We start from the raw sequence: 23,170 nt of genomic DNA on the forward strand, positions 1-23,170 counted from the left end.
TCCAGGAATCTGCTGGTGGGATCAGCGCGAGAAGCCTCAAGGCCAGGGCCATACCCTCCAAAGACCGGAGGTTCCTGTGCAAGAGCAAAAGGTGGAATTTTCCCAGAGGTAGAATTTTCCGACATAGGGTGGGGATTGGCTGTGCGTCCTCTTTGGGAGCTTTGGATTTGGGGCCAGGAGCGTAGGCACGGGTGTAGACTTCAGCGGTCCCTGGAGGGCGGGAGCCAGGCGCTGCCAGCAGGTGGGGCCTGGGGGCTGGACTCCGCCTACTGCCCCAGCGCCCTCCGCGTTGGTCCTGCCGCCCAGCACCGGCCCCTCTCCGGAGCCGGAGTGCGATTGGTGGCAGCGCTTGTCGCTCGGAGGGGGCCGGGCTGGGCCGCTCCGCTCCGTGGCTCTAGCTGCTGCCGCTGCTGCTGCCGTCCTTCCAGCAGTGCGGGCCGGTTGGACCGCCAAGGCAATCGGCGGCTGGCTATGGGAAGTGGCGCGGCCGCGGACCCAGGCTGTGGCAAAGTTTCCCAGACACGCGTATCGGGGCTTGTGGTTGCTGGCCACCCGTGACTGCTAGGAGAAGGGCTCGGAGATTTTTTAATTTGGAAAAAAAATCCACATCATTTCCTTTGTCAAGCTCTCTCTCCGGGCGGCCAACGGCGGGAGCTCCAAACTTGGGCACGGCGCTCCACAGTCAGTGGACAGAGCTTTGGAGAACCTCGGGACTCAGGTGCTCGGGTGCCCAGCTGCCCGGGGCGGGCTAGGAGGTGCAAGCGCAGGTAGACCAGGGCGCGCGCGGTGAGGAGGGGCCCCGGGAGCTCTATATGGAGGAGGGAGCCCATAATGGTGTGCACCAGGAAGACCAAAACTTTGGTGTCCACTTGCGTGATCCTGAGCGGCATGACCAACATCATATGTCTGCTCTACGTGGGCTGGGTCACCAACTACATCGCCAGCGTGTATGTGCGGGGGCAGGAGCCGGCGCCCGACAAGAAGCTGGAGGAAGACAAAGGGGACACTCTGAAAATTATTGAACGGCTGGACCACCTGGAGAATGTCATCAAGCAGCATATCCAAGGTATAAGGGAGTCCCGGGAAACTTGGGCAGCCCGCGAGGCCCGGGAGTGCCTAGCGCAGCGCAGGGTGCGATGGGACTCGTATACATCTAAGGAGTGACTGCGGGGCTCTGAGGCCTCAGATACTTGGGGGGCTGCGTGCATGCTTTTGCCTGAGTGCGGGACCCTCATGTCTGCGGCCGTGCGCGCTTCTCCAGGGCACATGTGTGTGCAGCTCACTGGCAGTATGGGGGCGCGCTGCGCACGTGTCCAAATGTGCGTGTGACTCCAGGCTGGTTGCTCTCCGGCTCTCGGAATTGCACACAGGTCCGACCTCGGCGGGTGTACGTGTGAATGTCTGTGTGTACAAGAGAGCGCACGCTGGCTATCTATCTCATTTGGCCACTGTAAGGGTCCACGGTGAGATGCCTGTGTGGCCCCGGACATTGGCATTTAGAACCCACAAGCTGCGGGACTAGCTGGAGCTAGGAAGATTGCATAGCCCCAGTCCCAGCCCCGTGGTGCTTGGTCTGTAGGGGGAAATGCAGGGGAATCTGTGGCTGGAAGTGCTGCTTGTCTTAGAGCCCACCACAACCCTGGGCTCTAAGACCCTCTCCAGGAGCAGGTGTGGACGTGTGGAAGAAACATTGGAGCCTGGAGCTCTGTGCATTGCGGTGGCGGCGCCTCCGCTCAGGACCAGGAGAACCCGCCCTGGGCTGCGCCTTCCTCATGGTGCCGCTGGCAGCTGAGTGAAGGCTGTTCCCGTTCATAGCTCCACTCCCAGGGCCCAGGGAGTGACTGGGGTGGAGCAGATAGAGCCGCTCTGGATGGGTCTGGAGTCTAAGGCTATGCAGGGAGCTTGCGCCCCCGGCCAGGGCTGAGACCGAGGGGAGGGTGGGATACCCCCATAGAGTCTACCCCTCCAATGAGCTGTCAGAGGCGCTGGATGGAGAACCCCTGGCACCACCAGCACCAGCTGTGCATACACATGCAGGTCCCTCACGTTCACACCTTTTCTTCGCTCTCATGCCCCCTGCTTTCTACCAGCCTTGTGAACTGCTAAAGGGCAGGTCCAGCTGAGCCTAGTTCATCTGTAAATCTGGCAGGACCACTAGGTTTTGGTTCCAGCACCTGCAGGAGCACTCTCTTTTGTTTACACGTGGATATCTGGATCCAACTCTTGCACCTGCTGCTCCTGCCAGGGTGGGGACAGCTGCTCTGTCCACATTTGGCATTTCCTCACTTGTCCAGAATAGTTCTTTCCCAAGGGAGGTTCAGGTGAGCCCAGGAGAGGTGTTCATATCCATTGTGCTTCCTGACCGATGACTTCTAAACAAGTTCATGGCTCTGACACTTCCCCAGAAGAGGAGGCCGTTGACAGCTTCTCCTTCATACCTGCCTCTTCCTCTCAACCTGGCACTGGGCTCGGCAGAACTATTTATCTTTCTGACGGTGCCTGTTGCTGCTCCTTTTTACTCGTCCTCTTCCATCCCATGGGTCTGAATTGACAATTTATCAGCAATAGAAGTACAGTGTTTGCCCCAGGATGATTCAGAATGTTCCCAGGGAGACACAAGGCCATTCCTTACTTTGACGTTTCCAGTTGGCCACAGATTTTGAGAGATTTTTATTTGCAGATTCTGTGTGTTTGTATGAACATGTTCCTGGAAAATGATTCTCTGTGCTTCCCAGGCTGGTCAGGGAGGAAGTGAGCAAGGTACTACCTTGAAAAGCAGTGAGGAGACCATTATCACATGGTTTAGAAGGCTTTGCATGAAAATGAACGCAGTGTTGAAGTTGAAAGGAGATTGTGATTTTTCCTCCTACGAAACCTTATAACTGCATTGTTTGGAACTTTCAACCCTACGCGTATACCTGAAAACAATGAGAAGGGTGGAAAAGGAAGAGGGAGCAGAATCCTTAAAATATGTGTTGTTATAGTTCTCTTGTATGTGTGCGATGACTATATTATGACTCTTGTGGGTATTCAGAAACGACCAGATTCTCAGGACAGAAAGCCACAACCCTTACGGGGATGGGAAAGGGCTGGTCACAGGGGAAGACTGGACACGAGGCAGGTGGAGGTCAGAGGTTACATGGTTGGTTGTGCCATGATGGTATAGAGATGACTGGTGACAACTCTCCTGGTGGTGCCAGAGCCACCTCTGTGCTGGGGTTCAGAGAATTTAAAGAGAAATTAAGGATTTACGCTATTTAGGTTAGGAGCCTACAAAGTTTCGGACTGGCCAAATGCATCTCTCTGAAGGCAGAGGATGAGAAAGGACAGAATCAGACTCTTGTACTTGACGATATGGGCTGTTTATGTGTATTCCACTGTCAAGTTTCCTGCAGTCAGTGGAGACTGTTGAGCAATCCAGTTTACTCTGCTGAGCTGAGGAGGTTTAAGGATAATAATAATAATAGCTAAAAATTACACAGCACCTATTACGGGCCAGACACTATTCTAAGTACTTTAAGTATATCAACTTCTTTAATCCCCACACCCTATGGAGATAGGTAATATTAACTCTATTTTACAGATGGAGAGGTTACATGACTTATTTAAGGTCATAACTTTGGTGTGTAGAAGTGCAGGAATTTAAACCCAGCTACCGTGGCTTCAGTCTGGGTTTTGAATCATATGTTCTACTATCTCCTAAGAGGGCCAGTGGGTCAAAGGGGGAACAGTGCTTCCTTGGAGTCCTTGATGGGATTTGATGTCAGAGTTAGAAACCTCAGGGGGTTGTCCAGGAGTGATGGCATCATAGCCTTCCTACTTGGAGACTTCCTAAATAAACTCAGGAAGCTCTGTCTGCCTCCCTCCCCCCTCCTGACCCATGCTGAGAGGCACAGGTTATATTCACTTAAAAAGTGTTTCTGGAACAGCCAGGACAGGGCCTGGCATTCACAGAGAGTAGATATTGGATGGATGTGTGGATAAATGAATGAGCACACAGTGCGGACGCCCAGTGCACTAGTTAGCCATTAATGAAAACATTTCCATTCTCAAATGAATATGTTTTGCTTTGGAGCCTTGCTCAGGCTCCTCTTTGCTTTGGAAGGGAAGTTGTCCCGGAACCTGCAAATGTCACAAAATGTTCTGCAGGATGTTCCAAAGGACTTGCAATTAGAAGAGGCTTTGGAGCATCACCCTGGAGGTCTGTTCTAGTCATGACTGAAAAGTTTATTTTCCTCTTGGGAGTTGGAGTGGTATTTCATTTTAATTTGTTTTCTGATTGAATGATTTAATTAGATAGTGTTTGGGAACCTCTTGAGAATGTAAATTGCAATTTTGAGAATTTTGTTTTTAACCAAATAGATGGTAAACGAGAGGGTGCATAAATCCAGATTAAAAAATAACATCCTGATGGGATGGAAACACAAAATAACTGTTAGAACAGGTTTGGTCTTAGGAAGAGAAAGATCAGATTGCTTGAGTTGGTAAAGTGGATTAAGTAATGGTGTGCTGCAGTAGACCTAAGTGTTGGAGAACTTAAGAAATGGAAATGTTGACTCCCTTACTTTGGAAGTCCCAAAACAACATTCTCCTTTTGTTGATTAGCATCTTTTTGAGTATGTAAAAGAATGTGCCAGTATAAAGGAAAATATTTTAAAATGTATAAAATTGCCTTTAATTTATTCTACCCTAGTACAACTGTTTTGCATTTTGAGCATTCCCTTCTAGCCTTGTCCTTTTGCCTCCACACTTAAAAACAAAGGTGTCGTCGTGTTTTACGTGTAATTTTTTATTCTTTTTTTCCATTTGCTTTTTGTTAGTAGCATTTTTTTCATGTTTGCTACATGGTTGATTGATTCAGTCCTTATTTATTGGAGACTTAAATGTGCCAGGAACAACACTGGGTGGGGTAACTTTAGGTACTGAAGTGAATCAAGACACTTTTGGTCCCTATTATAGTAGATTTGTTTTTCAAAAACAATATAATCTCTCGTATTCAACAAAGTCAGGGTTTGTTAGTCAGTTAGTGGAAAAGTTGGTTAAAGTGGAGAATAAAACAAGATATCACATACGTGTATTAAATATTTTATTATAATAGTATTCAATAGGTGCATTCATTTACCAGTCTTTTCATGTAAGGCCAAGTGTGCTTTCTGATCATCTTCCTTGCGTAAACTACTCCCATAACGTGCTATTTACAAAGTCTGATATTTTATTTTATTTTTTTAAAATTCATTGAGAGCTTAAAGATGCTTATGAAGCAATCTCCGTGTAGTAGTTTAAATTTTTATGACTTTTGTCTGGTCTTTTGCAGTCATTTCGCTCACATGTAATTTGACTGCTATTTAAGTGACTAGCTTTCTAAAGTCTTTCCAAGCATTTAAATTAATTTTCTTAGAAAAACAATTCTCATCTTTTTAGTCATATTCCATTGGTTCATATAATACATAATTAAATTATGCTGTTACAATGACAAGTACCAAGAGTATAAGCACATTTGGGAGCAAACCCACTGAACTGTTTGTAAGCCTTCAACTCAGCTACTAGCAGGAGATTTGAGTAGGGGTAGGAGAGAAAAGCTGACGGACAAAGATATCCCGGGTTTGCTTCACAGGGGAGGGAAGCATGGTTAATGTGGAGAGCTGATTCAGAGGGGGATTTTTAAAGAGAACTTCTACTGTATGTTGAATGGCTGCATAATATTCCGTCATCTGTATACCATCATTGATTTAACCACTTCCCTGTTTTTGAGCATTTGATTTTCTGTTATAAATAATGCAGAAATAAACATCTTCACCTCACTGTTCTCTTCATTTGCATTACTTTTAAGAGTGTATTTCCAGAAGTGGGATTACTATTGACTCAAAAACTATGAACATTTTTATGAAAGATTGTTTTTCAAAAACCTTTCTACACAGCTGCCAGCAATGTGTTATTGTGCCAGTTTCATGGAGCCTGGCCAGTGTTGGGTGTTACCATTCAACATTTTCTGGGCAAATATGATCACTGTCAAATGCTCTATTTTTTCAATTTCTGCTCCTTTGATTACTATAGAACGTAATATCCTCCGCCGGCCCCCATGTTTGATTTCCCCTTGCATTCGTGTCCTTCTGTCAGCTTTTCACTTGCGCTATCAAAGTTTGTATTAGATCATTGTGCTCTATTTACATATATCATAAATAAATAATGCCTATATTCTATAATATAATATGTAATTTTTGTTTTACATAGATGCCTTAGGGCAGGAGTTTTCAAACTCTGTCCCCAGGAGCCCCAGGCTGCTGGAAGGTTTGGTCTGGGGCGTAAGAAATGAAAGGGGAACGCTGCTCCTGGGCCTCTCCTGCACCCCCCCCACCCCTCCTTGCAACCTGCGCAGCTCCTATTTCATCCGTCTTATATTTGGTGTTCTGTAAAATATTTCATTTTTAGAAAGGCTCTCTTTTTTTTTAAAGGTGTTTGAAAATCACTATTTGGGGAGACAAGTAAAGATCAGACTGTTACATTTTTGTGAGGGATGATAGTAACATAGAGAATTCAAGAAAATAAACAAATCTAAAAGGGAATTGAATTCCTGCGTGGTGTTCGAACAACATCTCTTTACCCTCCTGTGATTAATAATGCATTACAATTATATGACTATTTTCTAAATCCATTATCTTACTTCATTGAGTCCAGATTATCACAACAAAGGGAGAAATGGATTATTAACTGCTTTTTGTTTCCTAAAAGTTCATTAGGCATATTATGTGCATATAATGTGTATCAGGTCAGTAACAGCAGGTTGCTCATGGTAATTACAGACCAGATATGGTCCTTAAAAATCAGAAGATGTTCTAGGCCTGGAGGTTGGGAGATATTTTTGCTCCCTAAAGCTTTTATATGTCACCTAGAATTGGCAGGGGTCCTCCTCATCTGATTTCTGACTTGGCAAGGCTGTGAAGAAGAGGATGTGATGCTTGCGGAATGCCTGCAGTTTACTTGAAGAAAGGGTGTCATTTAAACAATAAAGCTATTTGTCCTTCAGAATGAACTGTGGCAAATATAATATGAAATTATATTAGTAACAGTAATTGATATTTTGAGAGAGTTCAATAGCAGGATGTACAAGTTGAGCCCAATTACCTTTATTAATAGCTCAGGACCACATCTTTATGGACTAGAAAAACCTTGCCAAAGAATACAACTTTTTCCCATGGCCAAAGAATTTTTATTTTTATCCAGAAGTGTGTAGGCAGTAAAATAAATGAGTTCCACATTCTTTCCCACTCACTTGACATAAACTGTTGTTTGCCCTTGATAAGTAGGTTGATGTAGAATCTCAAGGAGAATTCAGAATGAAATGTTGGAGAGCCACGGTCTGGTTTTCGGGTTTGAGAGGGCCTCAAAGGTCAGCTTCAGTTGCCTGAGTTAGGCTGGTCTGTGCTTTTCCAAAGGTATTAATTGGATTCAGAGCCACCTGCAAGGTTACTCGAGTATCCTCATTACCATCCTGTAGGATTTCTGAATGCACTTACTTTGAAAAACTGAATGGGCTATTGCCTTGATCAGAGGCTTGAAGGTCTCTTTAGGATTTTTGGCCTTTTTTGTTGCTTGGGTTCTATTTAAGAGTCTGGGATGGGCAAACTACCCTGTGGAGGGGCACATGGCAGGTGGTCTATTTGTAAGTGAGGTGCACGGAAGTTCCTCTGGGCAAACACTAAGCTGTATGTGGGTGATGAAGTCAGCCGGAAGTCAGCAAGGTGGGCTTTTTGGAGACAGAGGATCAGGCATGAAGCTGGAGAGGGGGACGTTCAGAAATGCTGAGCGGGCACTGCAGTAGGGAGCAAGGAGCAGAGTGGGCTAAGCCTGCTGGTTGATGATCCGGATTCAGGGAATGGTGGGCTTACTTTTTATGTTGGCCTTGAAGGTCTCTCTAGGGCTGAGGATTCTGCCTTGAATTTGTCAGAGATTTGATTATTTCCTGGTACTGGCGATAGTCATCTTACCCAACCTCAGTTTGCCTTTGTGGTCAGAGTCAGCTCCTCTCCACAATGCAGTGCTTGAGCAAGGAGCTTTTGATACGTTTTCCCTCCTCACACACACACATGCCTTCACATGCAGGGCACATGCCCCAGGGCAGGGCCAGGATGCACGTCCCAACACATTGCATTCATTTTCACTCCGTTTCTTTTTATTCCCACTTCAGAAAGCATAGTAATATGCAAGAGAGTGTGATAACCTTGAAATCCCTTCAATTTATTAAACTTAATCATTCATAAGCTTTGGTATTTAAACTATTATTAATAACAAATTACTGAACAACTGTTCCAACATACAGAATGTAGTGGTAATGATTGGGAACAACTGCTGTTCTGGAATCTTTTGTGTGGGTCTATGTATTCTTTGTGCACCCAGCTGAGTACAGCCAACAGTAACTTTAAGCAAAGGACTCCTCCTTATATGATGCTTTGGTAGTTTTTCTGGCTACATCATTATGGATTAAAATATGTTGGTTAAACAGATCATCCATGGCTATGCAGTTCTGAGATGTAGTTCGTTTTCAGTTATGTGAATGAAGTTTGCTGAAAGCCCTTAAGTGTCCAGCCCCAATGAGACAGTGACAAGCTTCTGTGTGATGCCACTGCTAAAATGGTGTTAGAATCAGCCAACATACTTTGCTGGGCTGTGTTTTGTTACCACTGTCATTTAAGAGCTCACAAAAGTCCAGTGTTTGGAAAGATCCAAGGGAGTGGCACCTGCAAACGTCTCCTCAGGACAGATGAGGACAAAGAAAAGTAACATCTGAAGAAGAGGCTTGGGGTCACATCTTTGACATGAATGCGTTCACTTCACCAGTGTCCAGAGTTTATGTCTCAGAGCAGAGCTCCCTCTCTAAGATGGCTGGGTGCTTCATCTTCACAAGCTCTGCTGCATTGTTTGGCTTCTGCAGTCTGACGTGCCTGCCTCTCTCCTCTGGGAACTTAGAGTTACAGGCCATTGAGATCCCAGAGGACTGGGAAGGTAATTCAGGGACCCAGACAGCACAGAGTTGGAAACTTGGGTTCATAAGTGTCATGCTAGTGGCATCTGGGGATCTAGGGGAACAGTATCCAAATTGCTTAAGCCTGTGACTATGAGAGTAAGGAAGCCAAGGAGAGATTTGAAGCTACAGAAGTGACAAATGAGAATTCTGACCAGACTCTTGATTTATTTTAAGAGCAACAGACGTATAAAGAATTGAAGATTGTATCAGGGGGAAATGGAGGAAGAACTTCTCCTGAGTGCCAGGGCCTGGGCTAGGTACTGTCCATGCATATTGCTTTTTATCTTCACAACAGGGTGGGGAGAGTTTTAGAGGTGAAAACATTAAGACATAGAGACTTAGAGAGTTTCCCTAAGGCCACAATGCTGATAGGTAGTAGAGCCAAAAAGGGAAACTGTCTCCAACATGTATACTCTTTACAGAATAGAAAGTATAAATATGACACTGTCACTGAGAGAGGACTGGGAGATCATTTATTTTACCAAAGATTGTGTTAGAGTCCAGGTCAGGTGGGAGACTGATGGGCAAGGGAGACGGGCAGGTGGCTCGGTCTGTCCTTGTGTAAGGAAGGAACCTGGAGGTAGAAGCGCCAGGGGTGAAGGCTTTGCTTTGGATGGAGCGTGAAGTGCAGCCGTGAGGGCTGTGGAGAGCCTTTTTCTCTGGATCATTGTCGATCCGCTTGGTTGCTATGGGGCTGCCAAGAACTTGTTCTTGTAGAAAGAGTAGAGTGAACCGACTGCAGACTAAAGCTCATTCAGATTCCACATGTGACTTTTGAGCACCTATTGTGTGCCAGTCACTGTGCCGAGTGCTTTCCTGTACATTGGCATAAGTGATGTGTCTTCTAGGATGACCAGCTTGTCCTATTTGGCCTGGACTTTGGTGTTTTAAAACTAACAGTCCTGGTTCCAAGAAGGCCCTTCAGCCTTGGGCAGACCTGGATGGTTGGTCAGCCTTGTCTCCTCAGTGAGTTGTGTTTAATGGTAACTCCTAGCATCAGGGCAAAATCACCCTGCTGAGTGCACCACAACTGTGTCTTCTACTCTCTGTTCCTGACTGTTGACTTTGTCCGAGTGATAAAGAGGACAGTGAGGGACCCAGCAGCCCCTGCCCTACTCCCTTAACCCCCAACCAACACATGTTGCCTCCTCTCTCCTTTGTTATTCTTTCCACCTTGGCACTCTCTGTTTTTTAGCTGTCTGAACCTCTCAGGAGTTGGAAAGAAAAAAAAAAAAAAACAAACCCCACAGCAATTGCTGTAACTGAAAACCCTTAATAAAGTGGTTTGGGCACAAAACATCAGCAGCAGTTTATTTGTCCAAAACAGTAGGAGTCCTTATTAATAATATTGTGATATATGTGGCAAAGTTAAAAGTAAGCAGAAATCTTACTGGAGACCTGCAAGTGTCACTTTATTCATTTATTGAACTAATTTCTCTTCCTGTGTATGCTGGTGACATTTTCTGTTATCCACATGGAAGATTCTTTTGGATCTTCTGTTACAGATTCATTTAGCCGTGCCTTGGTTAGGGTCCCAGAGCAGCTGGGTGGGTTTTCTGGTTTCTCTTTATTGCAGCTATGATAACCATCATGCCGTTTCCCTGGTGGGAGAGAAGGAGCCGTGAGAGCCTGGGGGTTAGAGGGGCTGTGGGAAAGGATTCAGACCTGCCTCTGTTTCTGGACTTGGAGAGAGTCTTTTAACCCTTTGGTTTCTTCTGTTTCTAAATCTCAGTTTAGTAATACACTGACCCTCTTGATTTGCTTTGTTTTCTAAAAGAGGGTATGGAGGAAAGTATAACATGCAGGAATTATGATGTAGACCCTCCAAATCTATACTTGGGCCTGGCTTAAAAAAAAATGGAATTGGTGGAGTTATGTTAGAAGGGGAAGGCAATTGAAAGTGGCTAGAAGAGACTTTCATTAGTGATTCAAAAAACTGGAATACAGAACCAGTGAGGAAGTGTAGAAATTGGTCTGAGCTTGCCTAGGAGATGGGAAGGGAAGAGAATTAGTATTTGTTGACCACCAGTTAAGTGCTAAATGCTTTACATTTGTTACACATTTTAATGTGAGCAGCCCTGTGGGATGGTGTTGGTACCCCTCCCCCATTTTACAGTTGAGGAAATTGAGGCTCAGTGCCTGTCTTTTACTGTCCGAGGTTATGCAGTGAGTAGGAGACAAAACCTTGTTACTGCTGTCAAGCCCCTTAGGAAGGGGCTAGGGACCCTCTTGTTTTCCTGCTCTATTAATGCTGATCAAGAGAAAACAGCCGTCCCTTTCTCTTAGCAGATAATTCTCAGATGAGGCTGGAAGAAGGATTCATGAGGGCGGCAAGGCCCGGAGGTGGCTATTTTGTGCCTCCGTCACTGCCCGAGCCCTCTGGAAGGCTGAGGGAGGCTCCAGACGTGGCTCTTGGCAGCCGGCGGTGTTGTTTTTTCCAAGAGAGGACTTAGTGTGAACAGGACCATCTCTTCCACTCATTCAGATCACAACCTTATTGGGGGGGCCCTTCAGGCTCAGGGTACGGTCAGGCCAGGGACCGCAGAGGGGACTGGTGCACGCAAAGGGAACAGCAGACATGTCCGGGTCTGCCAGGAACTTCCCGTTTAAATGAGGTGGATTATTCAGGGTGAAGTGGATAAAAACAACGGGCCCTAAGCTCTGTGGGCAGATGTAGGAGGTAGACCTCAAGGTTCACATTATTTATTGGGGCCTGGGGACCCCATGAGATGGCTGGGAGAAACTGCAGACCTGCTTCCAGTTTCTGTGCTCCTCTACTTTGGCTGTAGTACTTTGGACTGTAGTGAGTCACGTGCTCACCTCCTCCCCTTCCTCCATTCAGCCAGCATTTCTTGAGCACCTAGCCGGTCTTGGGAATATATCAGTGGAACACAAAAAATATGATGTGGTTACAATGAACTGAGGTGGCCAGGGGCTCGACTCTAAGCAAAGCCTTGAATAAAGTCAAGTTTGAACTCTGTCTGGGGGAAGAGAGTTCCAGGTGGAGGAAACAGCCAGCGTAAAGACCCTGAAGCAGGAATGTGCCATGTGCCTGGTGTGTGTAAGGAACAATGGTGTGGCCAGAACAGAGTAATTGTGGGAGAAAAGGGCCAGGGGAGGGGCACGCGGGGGCCGGCTGGGGAGCCGCTCGCCTTGGTCTTGGAGGCCACCGTGTAAGGACTGCGCTGGGAGGACTGGGGAGCCAGGGGAAGGGGTGAGAAGAGGAGCGCGGCTCTCAGAGGCATCAACCCAGGCGGTTCTGTGGCTGCTCCCTGAGTACCTCTCGTGGTCTTGACACTGCCAGGTGTGGTGGGAAATGACAAAATATATAGGACAATCGTCCTTTTCTTGTAAAAGCTCATAATCAGTCTGGAAAGACAACACAAGAAACAGTTGAGGCTCGTTTGCCAGCTGATGCAATGAAGGTTAAAATTGAATTCTAGAAGACTGCACTGTCGGAACAGAGTTCAGGGAGGAATTGGGATTTATGACACACCTTGGAGGAATGAGGAGGGTTTAGAGGAGTGGAGTCAGGAAGATTAGCAGAGTGCAAGTTAGATATTAGGTAAAACCAACAGTTTCCTTGAAGAGGGAAACCTGAGTTCTCTCATTCGGTGTTCAGGCAGACAGCGATTGGAATCAGCACTGCCAGTTACACGTTGGGTGACCCTGGGCCAGTCTCTTCACTTCCCAGTGCCTCAGTTTCCCCAACTATAGAAATGAGAACAGTGGCTCCTTAAACACTGCAGGATTGTTGTGCTGGTTAAACAAGGTGACAGGCACGGAAGCACCCCCACCCTGCCTGTCACCTGGTAGGCAGGCGGGGCATGTTCTTTTCGTTAGTCTCCCTTTTTTCCCCTCTTCACTCCCACTATCTTTCCTTCTTGGAGCTGGCATAGAAAATATGGTCAGGAATCTATTGTTTTGTTGTAACATGGCATATCAGATTTGAAGCCTCTTTCAGTGCAGTTAGACATCATGTAGGTGTTTGGACTTTCCCAGTGAAATTCAGCCTGAGAGAATCCTAGGTGAGACTACAGGGAGCCCATACCTCTGCTGGTGAGAGCTTCTCAGCTGAGACTTGTTGGAGAGGCTCAATTTGACCTGACTACTCCCCTGAAATTCTAAGCCTGCCAGCCAGGGACCTGCCCCTGTTTGTAGAGAAGTATTTTGTAAGACGTAGTTAGCGTTGCAGTGGGCAGAAGACGATGTGAGGAATGTGTTTGTTGAAACCTTGGCTGGTGGGACAGTTATGCAAGTTGTCCAGTTACCTGGCCAGAGTCTCATTTTTGAGGGACAATCCCCTTGAGGAGAGACTTGTGTTTTCCTCCATCTCGACCTCCCAACAGAATTGGAGCCTCATCAGCCCGTCTTCCTGCCAGGGTGAATTTGATTTAACTCAGAGCAATGTGACTTATAATTTCAATTGCAGGCAGGAAGGTGTGATTTAAAACAATTGTCAGGAAGATTCAATTGAATTTTTTTTTCTTCCCCCTCTACAAAGTGTGCATTTTGTTGCTTGATATAATTTTAGTATACATTCTTTACAACTCAGAGATAGATGTAGTTTCACATTGGGAAGGTACAGTCTACATTTTTTATTTTTATTTTTAGTACTTATCTACTTAAAGTACCTTTGAAAAAGATTCCTTTCTAGTGACAGCAGAAAACTGAGGATGGGTTTTGCTTTTCATTAGAAAGAATTTTAGTAAATCATTATGAAACTTCCTGGGCAATAAACCATTTCTTGATTAGCAGGGGTTATTTTGCTCACTTATTAGTATGGAGTTAATTGCTTTAATGTAACAATAAAAAAAATTATTTTATGACCTAAAACTGTGCAATTGCGAATTTTGAATATTTTTGACAACAGCCAAATTGTTTTTTTTTAACAAAACTAGCATAAGTATTTTTGACTTTGTAATTACTTTAGAAGTACAGAAATTATGCATAGATTTTTTAAATAAAAAATTCAATATCTTATTTCACCCTGGCCCGTATTAGAAACTTAGAGTATTGTGTTATATAGCTCAACACAGTCCTTCTCTCTTTCATTTATTAGCAAAGAAGAGTGAGCTTTCTTAAGTCGAATCTCACTTGTGAAGTTTCTAGTCTGAAGAATCTTTACTTAGAGTCAGAGCCTACTAGAGCCAGAAGTTAAATCAGCATCCTCACCTTCAAACTCTTTGCTGAGGGACCCAAGGCTCAGCATAATGTGGTAGCTGCCTTGAGTGCCCTCCTGTGGGCCCTGGAGACTCCGGAATGGGGATCTAGGGCCCCTGAATCAAGTCTAGAAAGTTTCCTTCCACATCCACTTACTTCCCTCAGCCTCAGAAGAAACTTCTGCAATGGGAAGGTAAATCCTTAGTTATATATTCTCAGATGAAGACAGGTGACTAAGGGGCAAGGGATGTGTAGGTTTTCAGATAGGCAGATTTCCTTTGATGGGGCCCCAGAGGATGAGGCTAAAGGGGTCCCCAGTCGCCTTTCCTTAGCCTGCCTGGGTCCCTGGGCCTGTGCCCCACTGGCTAGGATCGTCCTCAGGGTTGGGGATGTAGAACTGTCAAGCAGGACCTGACTTTGGATTTAAGCAGTGCATGGAAGCACCTGATGATGCCGTCTCTTGTATTGGGAGCAGTTTTCTTCCCAGCTTTTCAAATCCCAGCGGTGGTGCGGATGGAGGAGGAGCAGAGATTTGACCTCAAGGAGAGAAAAAGAGAGAAAACTGACATTTATCAGGCACCAAGTGGATGTTTGGTGCTGTTCAATCCACTTCATACCATTTAGTCCTTAAAATAAGCCTGTGAGAGCATTAGCCCCATTTTACAGATGATAAAGTTGTACTGTACTGTAACTATTAATCTACTTTTCTCATCACACTCTGGATTCCTTGAGGGTAGAGACAAGGTCCTATTCTTTCCCGTTCCCAGTTTCACACAGTGGTAGGCATGTAGTTAGGACTACACAGAAATTTGCTGAATGACTGAATGAATAAATAAGCAGGCCTGCCTAAAACCACTTAGTAAGAGGATTCATATCCAGGTCTCTGGCTTCACAGCTGTCTGGGAGGGAGGTCAGGGGACTGAAGAGCTGGTTCTCATCCCTCCAGGCTTGGGGGTGGCTTGCAGGAGATGATCTCATATTGTGTCCTCCTTCTGGTTCAGGGACAGGCGAACCACATGCTCTTGGGGTCCCTTTCATGGCACCTCATTGCTTATACTGTTGTTTCAAGGTTTAATACCAGAGAAGCTGCAGCTCAGTGGGGGTGTGTGTGTGTGTGCGTGTGTGTGTGTGTAAAATGTGCTTTCCTACACTGAGATTCCCCCAGGAGTCAGTTGGCGAGAGAAGCATGAAACCTTCAGGGAACCCTTGATGTCTTTATTTTAATAAAGCTGTCACTTGTGGTCACTTTCAAACGAAAGCAATCTTGTGGGTACAGAAGGGGGAAAATAAACCTGTACCAAAAGCAGAGACTAATGCCCGAAAAGATGCAGCTGAACAGGGATGTTCTGCTTCAAAAGGAGGGGCAGAGTTGAGGTCCTTTAAATAGGTACCGGGGAAGTCAGTAGGGAGGAGGAAGCATAGTTTGATTGCTAAGAAAGAGTAAGGACTTCCTCAGGGCTCCTGGGTGAAGGGGACATTGTCCTTTGGCTTTCCAGCTGAAGGAGGAACTTCCTGCCTTCCTGTCCATGCTGCAGCCTGTGAGACCCTCAGAATGGATCCCTCCATCTTGAGGTGTCTGTAGGGTGGTGGACGTGGTGGAAGTGAATGTTCCTGCACATTCAGGAGAGAGGTGGCAGGAGCTGTCTGCAGGGAGGAAGAAGGACTGTCAGATAGGACAGCTCTGGAGTCAGGAGAGGGTTTTCCTTCCTGCCCTGTTGAAATTCCTCGGGCGCCACAGGCAGGAGATGGGCACAGGAAGAAGTTTCTTTTCTGACTCAGCCCATCCGGACAGAGCAGCCGTTAGCAGGAGCCACAGATTACTACCATTTTTCTTTTCCTATTATTCCCTGATATTTTCAGTTTGAAAAGAGTCATTAATTGGTAGGGTGGAAGAGGGCATAATAGACATAGGGGAAAAGTTGAAAATTTCATTTAAAAATGACTATTCCATTTTTTTTTTTTACCTCCGCAGACAGATGGCTGCCTCACCTTTTGCCCACGGCCAGGAGCAATAGCCCGGTGGGTCAGCGAAGAGAGCAGTGATTTTATTTTTCTTTGCGTTTCAAACAGATTGTGTAGCCCTTGGGGTATGGGGGACCAGTGGAATGAAACTCTGGGCTGGGAAACTAATTATGCCTCCCTGCATGGCTGAGCTAGTTAATACCAAACTGTCATTGGGGCTGATTCTTCCCTGGGGCAGAAAAGCTTCCCAGATTCCTTATCTCTTTCTCTTTGCCTAGGGAGAGGAAGCCTTTTGGTTTTTGCCAGAGAACAGAAGCAAAATCCAAGAAGCTTCTGGAAGCTCTGAAATGGTGCTCTGTTTCCAAAAGCGGCCTTCTGACACACTGCAGCCCTGCCTTTTCCGGCTCAGATGAGGTGCTGGCTTTTGGAGTCAGATGCACTTGGCTCAAATTCTGATGCTGCCACCCACTATCCTGGTGTCACCTGAGGCTGCCCAGAGTATCTAGGACTGGAAACGGACTGCCTCTCCACCTTGTCCCTTCCCCCTCCCCAGCAGTGCGGGCTCCACAATGCGTCACCTGAATAGTAAGCCTCCTTCACTTGACTGATCCTGATACTGAGACCCAGCCAGGTGCATGGCATTGCCAGCATGGCGTCTGTCACCTGTGGAGACCACACCTGACAAGGGGTAACCAGAAATTCAGTAGTGATTTTAAATGGATTTTTAACTTATTAATCAAACCCATATGCACCTTTGAAAATGGTTATACAAATATGAGTAAGACATATTTATTCAATCTGTAGATAGTACAGTTGTTATGCTTTGCAATAATTCTGATCCCAGTACGTTCGGTCCCTCTTTCCCGCAGTCTGGGGGTCTGCGGCCCACAGTCCGTGCAGTCCCCGGCGAGCCAGACATCTCAGATAGGAGTGGATATAATAACATCTATGGGTCTTTTTAGGACAGAAAAAGAGTTTTAAATATTGGTGGAAGCACTCGAAAATATAGCCTCTGTGACAACATGAAAATCATGACTGTTCGGCTTGCGCACAATCTCAAGCAATTAGGCAGATGCATATTTCCAAGGAGGATATGGTACCCTGATGGCTGAGGGTACTAGGGCTGTCTGTCCTTTCAAAGCCAGATTTCCTTGGTGACTTCGGAGTTTGATTTTAGGGAAATTTGCAAATGAATTCTCATACACAATCCTATTTCTTTCCCCTACCTTTGCTAGGCCACATTCCTCTTACCTACATCCTTATACCTTGACTTTAGCTGAGAACCTACCAAGCTGCCTGAGAGAAAACTCCCTGGATTATGAATGCTGAGGTGGTAGCTGACTGAGACGGGAAGCAAAGCAGTCAGCTTCCAGCCTTGGAGGATGGCTGTTCTGTGGCAAAGCTTGTTCTTGGCTGTGTTTTGTTTATAGCCCAGTTCTCTCTATGTTGAATTCCCACTAAAATTAATCAATTGCCTTTGGAGAAGCACCAAACACAAACTGAGGTGGTTGATGGGAAAACATAGCTTAGAACTGTCCCCTTTCAAAGGAGACTTTGTATTAGTTAGGAATTTCTTCTAATTTCTCAGGAGAACCAGAGTTTTAGCAAGTACAGGGTAGAGCAAAGTGGGTTTATAGTTGTGAGCACATGAAACAGAGTTTTTTCTTGTATTCTTATTGATCAATTATTGTAATACTTTCCACACAAATGACTGTAAACCTACTTTTGCCCCACTCTGTACATATCCTTAGGTTTTCTCAGACAACTCAGTTTTAAATATTCTGATCTGTTGTCCCCAGAAACCATCTGAACAAATCCTAAATTCTAGTATTTCCAAAGTTTACTGCTTACATTGATTCCTGTACCTGGAAGCAGTGCAAAGCCCTTGCCAGACCACATGCTCCTTATTTTTAATTTAGACAATATGGTCACAGTGAAGTAGGCAGAACACTGGTAAATGGAGCCAGCTGTTCCCTAAATGATTTTTTTTCAATGCAAATCACATGGGGTTAGGAGAAGCATTTCAAGAATGACAGTGTAAGGAACTCTGTGGATCCTCTCCCCAGTTAAAAAAAGACACTGGTGAAAATTATTTTAAAAACCCAACCATTTAAAGTCTCTGGAAGTTGTTATACAAGCGTACATGAAATGGAGCAACACTTACTCAAGAAAATCTAAATCTCAGTAAGAATAGCAGCAATCTGTGGCTTTTGAGCCATGACTTGCTCCTTCCATGAACCCCAGCTCAAAGACACAGAAGCTCTTCTCTGGGCAGATACAGACAAGAAGACAGATCAATAGAGATTATGAAATCTGAAGAAAAGTGATAAACTGGTTTAGAAAAGAACTACATAGAACAGTATATACCATATTGTATTGCTGGATCTGTAACATATTGGAATGTAATATTTGATGATAATAGCATAAAGGAATTAAGCACCAGAATTAATGGACTTGGATGCGTGACTTTGTATTGTAAACTTTACAATATAGTGTGTATTGTAAACTTTAGCTACTAAGAAAATAACTCAAGAAATATAGTTAAAAATCATGAAAGAAATCAAAATGTTGTACATTATTCACTTAATGCCCAAGAAAGCAGTAAAGGAGGAGAAGAGGAAAAACAACAAAAGAATGGATGAGACATATGGAAAACAAAAAGTAAAATTGCAGATGTAAATCCAACTGTATCAATGGATTGAACTGTCCACTCAAAATGTAAATTGTCTTGGGATTGCAGACTGGTACAGCCGTTGTGGAAAACAGCATGGCATTTCCTCAAAAAACTAAAAATGGAACTGCCTTTTGATCTAGTAATTCCACTGCTGGGATTCTACTCTAAGAATCCTGAAACGCCAATTCAGAAGAACTTATGCACCCCTATGTTCATAGTAGTGCAATTTACAATAGCTGAGTGCTGGAAACAGCCTAAGTGCCCATCAGTAAATGAGTGGATCAAAAAACTGTGGTACATTTATACAATAGAATACTACACAACAGAAAGAAAGAAGAAACTCCTACCTTTCGTGACATCTTGGATGGAACTGGAGAGTATTACTCGCTAAATGAAATAAGCCAGGCAGTGAAAGACAAACACCATTTGATCTCACCTAACAGAGGAACCTAATGAACAAAACAATCAAAGGAGCAAAATAGAACCAGAAGCATGGAAACAAGTAACAGACAGCCAGTGACCAGAAAGGGGGGCGGGATCAGAGGGGAACAAGGGAAAAGGCCTCGTCAAGGAACAGGTAAAAATGACCCATGGACATGGACAACTGGGTGGGGATTGACTCTGGGAGCGGAGGTGGGGTGGGTGGGTGGGGCAGGGAAGAGCAATGGGGAAAAATTGGGACAATTGGAATAGAACAACAACAAAAAAATGAAAAATGCAAAAAAATGTATGAAGTCAGACTGGATGTAAACACAATATGCAGCTATAACATGTCTAAAGGAGACATTGTTAATTCAAAGTACAAATTGCTTGAAGAGGAAAGCATGGAAAAAGATATAACAATAAGAAAGATGCAGTGGCTATATTAATATCAGACAAAATAGACTGTAAAACAAAAACATGTTGCTAGAGAAAAAGAGATACATTTTGTAATAATAAAAATAGCAATTTTAAACACATATGCACCTAATAGCAGAGTCCCAAAAATGCATGAAGCAAAAAAGGAAAGAATTGAAAGTACTTATAGGCAATTCAACAATAACAGTTGGAAGACTTCAATATCTCCTTTAAATAATGAATAGAACAATTAGGCAGAAGTACAACAAGGATGTAGAATACTTGAACACAGCTATAAACCAACAAAACCTAACAGTTATCTATAACACAATCCACCCAACAAAAGCAGAATATACATTTTTCTCAGGCACACATGAAACATTCTCTACAATAGACCATATGCTTGGTCATAAAACAAGCCCCGATAAATTTAAGGAATGAACTACAGAGTCCATTTTCTGACCATTTGGAAAGACATAAAGAATAAATAAGGGAACACTATCGAGGGAATTTACAAATAATGTGGAAATTTAACAAAACATTCCTAAACAGTCGATGCGCTACAGAAAAAATCAAAAGGGAAATTAGAAGTCGTACTGCTACTTCACTCCATACATAAAAACTAACTCTAAATGGATCATCGACCAAAATGTAAGAGCTAAAACTAGAACATTCTTACTAGAAAACAGTGATAAATCTTTATGACCTTGGGTTAGGCAGAGGTCTTAGATATGACACCAAAAGCACAAGTGACAGAAGGAAAAAAAACAGTTATTAAGTTGAACTTAATCAAAATGAAAAGGTTTTGTGCATCAAAGGACACTATCAAGTGAGTGAAATAATAATCCATGGAGCTGGAGAAAATATTTGGAATTCATATATGTGTTAAGTGATTAATTTCAGAATATGTAAAAACTTATAGCTCAATTAAAATGTGATAAATAACCCAATTAAAAAGTGAGCAAAGTGTCTGAAGAGACAGTTTCCCAAAGAAAACACACAAATCTTCAATAAGCACATGAAAAGATGCTCAACTTCATTAACTATCCAGAAAGTGCTAATCAGAAACACAAGATATGACTTGTCACCCACTAAGGATGACTTTCATCCAAGAGATACAATGAGCATTGGTGAGGACGTGGAGACATTGGAGTTCTCACACACTGCCGGAGGGAAAGAAAATAGTGCGATCCCTTTGGAAACAGCTTGGGAATTCTTCAAAATTTTAAATGTAGAGTTACTGCATGACCCAGGAATTTCACTCCCTTAGGTATATACCGAAGGTAATTGAAAACATGTCCACACAAAAACTTATATGAATATTTATAGCAATATTATTTATAATAGGCAAATAGTAGTTAACAACCCAAATGTCCGTCAACTGATGAACTGGTAAACAAACTATGGTATGTCTATGCAATGAAGTATTATTCAGGCAGGAAGGGAGATGAAGTACTGACGTGTGCTACAGCATGGATAAACTTTGAAAACAGGGTGCTAAATATAAGAAGCCAGGTGCAAAAAAGACTACATCATGTATCATTTGATATAGATGAATAGGCATATCCAGAGAGACAGAAAAGAAAGTAGATTTGTGTTGGGCTAGGCGTTGGGGTGGGAGTGAAAATGGGGAGTGACTGCTAACGGGTACAGTCTTGGTAGTGATGAATGTGTTCTCCAATTAGATTGTGGTACTGGATGCACACAGCACTGTGAACATCCTAAAAATAATTGAACTGTACCCTTTAAGTGGGCCAGTGGAATGGTATGAGGATTATATATTAATAAAACTGTTGAAAATTACTTAGGGTTATTAATGTTAAGATCTGACTTAGGCTCGCGGTTTTCCATTGTTGGTGGATGGAGGAGAGCCTGTCTTCATTTAAGATTTGTCTCTGGAGTGAGGTTCACCTGGAGAGGAACTGCAGCTACTAATAAACTGTGGCCATTTAGACCGGACAGTCCTTTAAGAACTATGCTTTCTTCTCTCTCTTACAGACAGATGCACACACGCAGAGTCTGGTGCAGAGTGAAAACTATTTTCAGTTAAAAAAATGAGTATTTACTAAGTTTCTCTTCTGGCAAAACAGAGAGGAGCAAAGAAGCAATAGAAGAGTAACCTTTGTTTAAAATTCTAACACTCCCAATAGTACAAACATGAGGACCAGTTCTTTGAAAACCCACAAACAGCACAGGAAAATCATGTTTCAATGAGCATGGGGCTCATCTTTGAAATCTCATCCACAGAACTTGAGAGTGCATTTGAGAAAGCCTGGAAAATTTTAAATGGTAAAAATCACTTGTAGTATCCTCTGGAGATTGTAGGAAAACAATCAAGTATGGTCCAGTTACATAAATATCTCACTGGTATTTTGAAATATTTTATGTGGAGAAAAGGGAACAAAATCCTTTTTACACCTTAAAACCCTTTTGTTAACAGCAGTGGGTCTCTGGAGAAGAAAGGCCAAGTTTCATAGTGCCTTTCAGAAATTTGGGAACTGGAATGGGGGATTTGGTGTGGACTATTCACATCATAGGTATTTTAGTTCATGAACTGACAGGCTGGAAGCAGACCCTGAGACCCTCTAGTCCAGGGGCCACAAATTAAATGCCAGGCCAGTGACTTAAATGGGTGATAAGGGTTTGCTATAATGTAACAGGGAGCAGTTGGGACCGCAGAGAAATGGACACAGTGTGTCCTGTCTAGAGGTGGCTGCAGTGGACATATTTAAAAGAGAGCCCAGGTGACCTTTGTTCTGGCCTGACTCCTGACATTTTATCTACAAGAAAGGTGACCAGAGGCTTTGAGAAGGAAATGACTTCACAGGGTACTGTGCCTTCTTTTCACTCTTTGGAGCAACATTAAAGATTTCCAAGATGAGTCTAAGACTCCCTTGGAAATGAGACCCTGTCCTGCCTTTGGCATTTCAAAGAGTTGGGACTCTCAAATGTGCTTTGGGGAGTGGTAGCATTTTTAAGTGAAGAATGTTCCCACTATTTCTCACTTCTCTGGTTTCCTATGGAGCTGTGGTATATATCATTTTTCTGAATTTAATGTTGTTTTGAGCTTGTGTAAGACACAAAATGTGTGGTGTGTGCCCATAAGGTGGGGGGCGGAGCATGGTTCCTCCAGAGAACCATGGGAGGAACTCGGGGAAAGGGAGCACTTTGTTTGGCTGGAGGTACCTTTTGGCCCTGGAAAGGGGAAGGCAGTAGTGGGAAGGATCTAGAAAGCTCAGATCATTTCCTTGCAGGAACAAGATGTCAATATGTTTTTGTTTGGTGGACAATATGTGGGAAACATGTTTGATTTTATTTTTTGTAATTGTGCATGTATTTCTTAGCATTTTATTTCTGGGATTGATTAAAGCTTTCCTATCTCTAAAGAGACTCTTTAGAGTCATTAAACAGAAAAATGTTGGAGATGAATTGACATTGTTTCTAGGGACTTGCTTAGAGAAATAGGAGTTTTCTTAACTGGTTGTAAAGTTTGTTCTAATCTGTGCTGAATA

The 23,170-nt window shown here is 44.0% G+C and overlaps 1 protein-coding gene across 1 annotated transcript in view; it reads left to right on the plus strand.

Moving 5' to 3' along the window:
* The first annotated feature begins 389 nt into the window (after positions 1 to 389).
* GALNT18 (polypeptide N-acetylgalactosaminyltransferase 18) overlaps positions 390 to 23,170 on the plus strand; it is a 316,297-nt gene continuing 293,516 nt past the window's right edge. The window contains exon 1 of the mRNA XM_054586100.1: positions 390 to 1,066. Coding sequence (XP_054442075.1) covers positions 832 to 1,066 — 235 coding nt within the window. The 5' untranslated portion in view covers positions 390 to 831. The remainder of the gene's footprint in view (positions 1,067 to 23,170) is intronic.

This window comes from Pteronotus mesoamericanus, unplaced genomic scaffold (assembly GCF_021234165.1).
Source record: "Pteronotus mesoamericanus isolate MK-2021 breed Mesoamerican mustached bat unplaced genomic scaffold, CSHL_Meso_final contig_90, whole genome shotgun sequence".
NCBI classification, from domain to species: Eukaryota; Metazoa; Chordata; class Mammalia; order Chiroptera; family Mormoopidae; genus Pteronotus; species Pteronotus mesoamericanus.